We start from the raw sequence: 7500 nt of genomic DNA, 5'->3' as shown, positions 1-7500 counted from the left end.
TGTCTATGAAAAAATAAGGTTTTGCATAATGAAAATGAAAGACTCTGTGGATTTAAAGTGCACGTATTGAGGATTTGTTTGCAGTTATTTTCGTGCAAAGATCATTCTTCAGTGCTCTTTGCTTCTGGGTATAATCCTTCTTCTCACATATGCAGTGTCTTCTAGAGTGGTTGTCTCTCCTATCTTGTCTTCAAAATCAGATGAATTGGGGGTTTCTAGAGCAGGAAGGCACACAGTTTGTTTTTGTTCTCTTTGATTGGGAAGGCACGTGGTGTGTTGTGGTTCTCATTTAGGTGGAAGGCTCACAGTTTGTTATGGCTGTCTTTGAGTGGGAAGGCTCACAGTTTGTTGTGGTTCTCTTTGAGTGGGAAGGCACACGATTTGCTATGGCCCACTTTGAGAGGGAAGGCACACAGGTTGTTGTGATTCTTCAGTATGGTTTACATATTGGTTACTGACATGATTTTCATAATGTTAAGGAAACCTGTATTTACAGTTATTAGTTAAAATTAATAATTTAAGAAATTATGAATACTTGGTTGTGTGATGTCCCCATGGTTGCTCAATGTATATATGGATAGGATGATAAGAGAAGTAAAAACACGAGTAATGGAGAGGGGGATGGCGTTGGTAATGAATGGTGATGGATGGAATATCTCAAATTTGTTGTATGCTGATGATGCAGTGCTACTTGCAAATACCAGACAAGAGCTTGGTCGACTAGTGCAGAGTTTTGCTGATGTCTGTGAGTGTTGTGCCTTGAGAGTAAATGTGGAAAAGAGTAAAGGGATGGTAATAGAGAGAGAAGGTGACTCCCAGTGTGATGTTACACTGAATGGAGAGAGATAGGAATTGGTGAGAGTTCAGTTACCTGGGTACAGTGATAGAAAAGAGAGGAAAATGTGCAAAAGAAGTGGAAAGTAGAGAGACACAAGGAAGGAAAGTAGCTGGTGCTATGAAGGCTGTGATAAGAAACAGAGGCTTGAGTGTTGCAGCTGCATGAGGCCTACATGAAGGAGTATTAGTGCCAGCTTTAACATATGGATGTGAGACTATAGTGTGGCATGAAAATGATAAATCAGGAGTAAGAGCAGTGGAGATGGGACTGCTGAGGAATATATGTGGAGTACAGAGCGTGGATAGGATATGAAATGCTGTGATTCTTGAAAGATACGGAGTGAGGAAGTCTGTGGACACCAGAATCGAAGAGAGTGTACTAAGATGGTATGGTCATGTGGAGAGATTGGATAACAATAGAGTGGTGAAAAAGGTAAGTCAGCGAATTTGAAGGAGGGAAGAGGCGAGGTAGGCGGAGGAGAAGGTGGAGGGATATACTGTAGTGAATAAGTGTGTGAGGAAGAGAGGTTTGGAAGTCAGTGAGGCTAAGGGACTGACAAGAGATAGAGCTGGCTGGAGGAATGTTGTGAGGAGTGCATGATCAGGGATTAGGCACCCCTTTTCAATGCGACGGCATTCAGATTTACTCTGTCAGATACATATATGTGAAGCTACATAATGTGGTGAAAGTTTTTTGGTGTATCAGATAGGGCCAGGATTCCGGGGGCTTAAATGATGAGTGAATGGATATGTGGTCCTTTGGAGTGGGCAAACTTGGGCTGTCTGGACGCTGCTACTTCTCACCCTGCCCTAGGGTGGTAAAGGAGGTCCAGATGATGATGATGATTAATACTTGTGTCAGTGATGGGGGGGTGGGAAGTAAAAGATGTGCGATGGTATCCTTCCCATTATGATATTTAAAAAGCATAATATCTAAAGGGCAAATGAATTTGTGCCTCAGGTATTTGGTGGTTGCACTGCTGCCCCAGGACTGATCATCAGTGCTAACAGCTAATACAACACAGCCCTGTTTATGCAGAGTTTAAGTGACGAGAACTCACTAGCCATGTTGTGCTTGAATTAGACGTTGAATATAATTTTTCATTTCTGGTTACTTTCATATTTGATGTTTATATTTGAATATTTGCAGTTCATATTGTTATGGAGATATTTAATTATCAGTGGCCAGATTAACATTATTTGACCATTTTTTGATTCCAGAAAAGTGGAAATGATGATCATGTTGTTATAAGTGGTTATTTATATACTGTATATATATATATATATATATATCAGTGTTTGACTGTACAGAATTACCGAAGCAGCCTCAGGAATACATCTAAATTGATGGTCAAGGGTTTGGTTCCATTGCCTTTTCTGGGCCTGGAAAGACGAGGCAAGTTTATATGGTGTTTTGCCATGTGAGAAGTATGCACAAAGAAGGTAAGAAAGTGGAAGTATAGTAGTGAATGTTTTTGGAGAGTCTGGGTGTGATGTGATGGCTTTATGAGAGAAAATGATGAAAGGAAGTAAAGTGGATGAATGTTGTGAAATGTGTAAGCCAAGGTATAGGTACATGTGGGTAGAATAATGAGGGCGTCTCCGTGCTGATGAATAAGTGGCAGGAGGGAATGGTATAGTTGTAAATCAGTCAACTCAAAGCAGCATGTTTGTCAAGCTGAACACCTTCAGCACAGGAACATCTTTTCCGTGTGATTTTGGCTCAGGTAAGATGTCCCTAGACTACCCAGTTATATTAGGTTCACCAAATGAAGATGTCCCTCCCCACCACCAGATAGGGCTGTTGTTGTTTTGAGCCTTGGCTTATGTGGATATGAGCGTGGTATGAATTGCAGACTGAGATTTCCATTCTCCTTCAGTTCACCATTCTCCTCTTAGTAGTAGGGAGGAATTAGGGGATAGTTGTAGAACCAGGCTTTATTAGTGCCACCACAGGAAGGCAACCACCCAGACAGTGTGCTGAAATACATCTGTGTGATTGAGTTTGAAGGTGGGATGAGGTGTCATAGGCCATAGAAAAAGGTTGGATCAGGTCTGTGAGCATTTTGAAAAGTGAGAGTATGGGAATGACCCCCACACCATGTACAGTATATCATTAATACCTAGTCAGTATTATACCAGATACAATATCATCAAAAGATCCTACAAAAGTAGCACTAGACTTAGGAAACTGAACGTAGATAATGCCAGACATCATGCAGCATGGACAACTGCCATCAGGTGACCAGGGCTAACTTACACAAGCATGTATAAGGCCCTTCAAAATGAACAAATGAGCAATCAAAACCCTGTTGTACACATGTGGAATGACACGTTGATTTAGTATCTCAGTAAGCAGAATTTCACTAATCTCATACTTTTGTTACTTTGCTGTGAGTCCTTATTGTAGTGTACCATTTCCCTAGACTCTGTTTCTTTTATCCCTGATCAACTGTGTTATTACTCCTGTCCCAGGTTCCTGCAGTGCACCCACTTGAAGATGTACTACATCTCACCCACCGAATATGATGAGTTTATTTCTATCATTTTGGCGGCACGCTCAGCCTACCAGATGACCCCTGGTGGAATGGTCCAGTTCAATGAGCTCCTACAGGCTCTCCGGAGGTTAGTACATCAGAGCAGGGTCAAGCAGAGTTAAAGAACAGCAGGTACAAGGAATAATTAGGAAGGAATGGGAAAAGGGGGAGAGGAGGGAGGGAAGAGAAAAAATTGGGCATGGATTTGCATGAGAATTCTTAGTGATACAGGTATTCTTAAACATTGCTTTCCTCTGTAGAGGCCAGGGAAGAAATGCTGTAGCAAAATTGATGTTCTTAAAAAACTTCATGGGCTCAAAATCTTTGCTTCTTGCACAAGAAATTATAGTGACAAGGTGCTCCAATCGGATTGAGCTGGTGAAGGTTTATATCCAAGGGGTGGTTGGGGTTTATTTCTCACGTAATGCCACTCAGGGATGAGTGAGGCTGGTTACTCTCATCTTAAATGCCAGGACCAACTTTCCTGGCCCCGGGCTCCTGCGCTCCTCATGGGGCAACGTAGGATTGGATGATGGATGGATGGATGGACAAATATTATGTGGCCCATCTCTTCAAAAAAAATTTTTGCATTTTTTGTGTGTTCTGTCTTGGTAGAATGTAGTAAATAAGTTAAAGGAAGTTACTGTATAATATTATTAATACATTGTACACATACACTAATGTTTACTTACTGTCTGTATCTTTAATTTAAAAGTGTTGCCCATGTCAATTGAGATGTTAGTCCATATAACATAGCAGGTGGCATATTGCTGCATGGTTAATTCATTCACTACATCCATTATTCACTGATCTTAAATTCTCTGACACTACCAAATATTCTCCAATAAAGCCAAGGTCAAATTAGGATTTTGTGCAAGGATCATTTTGCTTGGCAGTTTTCCCCCAGAAGAAAAATCTTCCTAGCATGGTCACATGAATGGTTTTGCTTGTGCTCTCAAGCAGGAAGAGAATACCATTTGAGTGTATGAGGTGGACAGTAAACACATGACTCATACTTCAACAGTAAAAAGATTGAAGCTAAGACTATTCTTGCAGTGTTATTTATCATCAAAAGATATGTTTTTAGGATTGTACATTAGTGTGGTCTTGGCAAGACTGCCATTTGTGATTGAATGGAGACCAACAGTAATAATAAATTAATTGTTGAGCCCTGGGAGTGGAGACCTTCATCTCTGTGATGTTGTGTTGGAATTATCCAGCACTATAGACACGTACTCAGAAGCATGAGTTTACAAATCCAGTTGTCTGACATACAAGTTGTCACCAGTTGTCAGCGTACTGGGTCTTTTTAACCCGTTAACTGTTCATGGCGGTTTTTTGGAGGTGTCCGTGGTGCGCAGACATGGGGTAAAAATGAAATTTCCCAAAGGCCAAATTTTGTCTTAGGACTTGAGAAAACACATGCCAAAGTATATAGTAACGAAATATTAGCTCAATATTTATCTTGGTAAAGCCATGGATGAACATCGAAGTGTCTGATTCCCTATTGGAATGTATGGTTTTCGTTTTCTTTTTTGGTTTCGGTTTTGGTTTCGGATTTGAAGGCTCAAACATGCTTGCATGGTTCAGCCTTGGTCACCATGGCACTATATTTGAAATCCCCTGCGCATCCAAGGCTGTATTGAGCAGTTGCACTTGGAACAGCCCAGGCTGTATAGAACAGTTAACGGGTTAACAGGGCTACCAACCCTAAATTTCTTCCTTCTCATCCAGGGAAATCTTTAAGCATACTGAAGTGAATGAAAATTCATTCAAAGGGAAAGAATTATTTTTAAAAATATGACTTAGTTTTTGCAGTCACAAGGGCATTGTGTTGAAGCCATTACTATTTTAGTCCTAACCTATTTCCCTCCTGTATGCACAGTGGATAGAATCCAGAAATAGGAAAGGAATGAAGTAACCATCAGAATGCCAGTGAAATGGTCTGTATATCCACTGACTCATCATTGAAGCTTTTGAAGTTTCTGTCCCCAATTCCGAGGCAATAATTCACTCAAAAGTGTCACATGTCAAAGAAAGTTGCTCTTACGGTGGTTGTGGATTAGACCATTCTGTTTACAGCCATGCTAAAGGTGTGGTGCAACCCCTATTATGTCCATTGTGCACTTTACTTACTTCATTCATCCTCTGCATTTATTCTTAACATCTTTGAAAGATTTTATAAGACTTTTAGTGATGTATAAGGCTGGTAGTATTAAACTACCTCTTCCCATGAACAAGCTCTTCGTCGCTCCAGCCATAGTTTTAAAGCGAAGAGGTTCCTCATACAGTGCGCGAAGAGGTCCCTTGGGGTTAAAAGTACTGGAATATGAAGCAGGAGCATCACCTGCCTCTTCCCAAATATTTTCGTTTCTTTTTATTATAATGATACCATATTCATTCAACTAGTTAGTACCGTAATTTTCACGAAATGCATTTGCAGTTTTTAAAATGTTTGTTATCTTTTCTTTTGTGTGATACTATCGTTATTTATAGATTTTAAAGAGACTGTCGTTACACATTTGTGATCAAACTACTACATGCACACAGCCCAGTCGTTGACTTTTACCATTCCCAGCTTCCCAAGTAACCTGTGTCTCATACTGTGGTGATCCAGGCAACTTTATTGTATATTTACAAGAGCGCTTTATCTAACAGACTTGTACACCATTCCACTTTTTATTATTGTCTTCAGAAAGGCAAGCACGTGGTATATTTTAAGGCCATGGTTAGAGCTCTGCCATCGCCGCTAAATTCTAGCTGCCGTAATCCTAATCACTTCCTTTTTACGGTAGCTATAACTTAACCTAAATAACCTAACCAGTTTCTAATATTGCTGAAAAACCAAATGTAACTGCTAAATTCTAGCAGTTTAAGCTGAACTGTAGCAGTATTTACCAAGCCTAACCTAACTTATTTCTAACCTAACTGAACCACCAAACAAAACAGTGAAGTTCTAGCTGCCGTAATCCTAACTGTGGGTGGGATTACGAAAGTCGCCGCTAAATTCTAACTGCTGTAATCCTAATCATGGCCTTAAATTATACCACGTGCTTACCTTTCTGAAGGCAGTAATGAAAAGTGGATTGGTGTACAAGTCTGTTAGATAACCTGACCTGACTTAACCTAACCTATTCTAACCTAACTGAACCACCAAACAAAACCGCTAAATTCTAGCTTCCATATTCCTGACCACCGCAGGGACCCCTCTGAAGTATGAAAGTATCAAGCATTAAAACTATTTCCTACCATTGGACTGATTCGGAGAAGTTGTTTATCAGACTTAGCATGTTATTTTTGCAACATATCACACGTGCGAGTAAACATAAAACAAATGACTGCAAACTTGTGCTCCTCTGGCGTACCAATCTCACGATTTCTCTCCCAGAGAGCGCTTGTGTGGCATACCAACCCTTCCGTAATCTCCCTCTGGGAAGAAGCTGTTTGGCCGGGGTTTAAAGGTACCAAACTGGGAAGGGCCTCTTCACAAAGATGATTCACGGGCAGGGGAAGAGGTTGTTTACTACTACCAGCCTAACTCTCTTAACTGTTCCCTCTCCCAGATTGGGATTGATCTGACTTCATTTTGGTCAGTAATCTAGCATAATCCAACACCCATTCATGTGACCAACATTCCTCAGTTAGTGCATGTAAATTATAACCAAGACCTGAAGGCTTGAAAGATGGACAAATAATGTACTGCATTACCCATTTCACTGGATAGTATTGATAGTTCTCTTAATTTTGCTTTTATCCATTTCCTGTCTTTGGATCCATCCCATCCCAGTTATATGTGGGAAGTTGGGTTAGGAAAAACTGTTCCTATAACATGTAAATATATGACATTCTAAACAGCAGTACTGAATGCTAAATGAAGAGAAAAAAAAAAATGATCTGCATGTGGTTAGATCCACTATTCCTAACTTGCTGCTCTTCTTACAGATCTAAGTCGTGTAAAAAGGAGCTGTGGACAAGAATCACAAATGCACTGCAGCAGTCAACATCTGTATGACCTCAGCCTTGCCTAGGGCCATCTGGAGAGAGCTGGGGAAGCAATGCAATGAGGCAGCAAGGGGGGGGAGGAGGGGGAGGTGCCTCTCCAGCATGAGTGGAAGATAGTTAAGAG

The 7500-nt window shown here is 40.7% G+C and overlaps 1 protein-coding gene across 1 annotated transcript in view; it reads left to right on the top strand.

Moving 5' to 3' along the window:
• The window catches only part of Dora (zinc finger SWIM domain-containing dorado), a 97355-nt gene extending 89969 nt beyond the window's left edge, over window positions 1–7386 (top strand). The window contains exons 25-26 of the mRNA XM_080275503.1: window positions 3313–3462; window positions 7317–7386. Of these exons, the coding sequence (XP_080131629.1) occupies window positions 3313–3462; window positions 7317–7386 (220 nt within the window). The remainder of the gene's footprint in view (window positions 1–3312; window positions 3463–7316) is intronic.
• The last annotated feature ends 114 nt before the right edge of the window (window positions 7387–7500 follow it).

This window comes from Coenobita brevimanus, chromosome 61 (genome assembly GCF_032717465.1).
Source record: "Coenobita brevimanus isolate Jiangsu-jjx chromosome 61, ASM3271746v2, whole genome shotgun sequence".
NCBI classification, from domain to species: Eukaryota; Metazoa; Arthropoda; class Malacostraca; order Decapoda; family Coenobitidae; genus Coenobita; species Coenobita brevimanus.
Note: the sequence above shows the minus strand (reverse complement) of the source record. Positions and strands in the feature narration are given on the sequence as shown.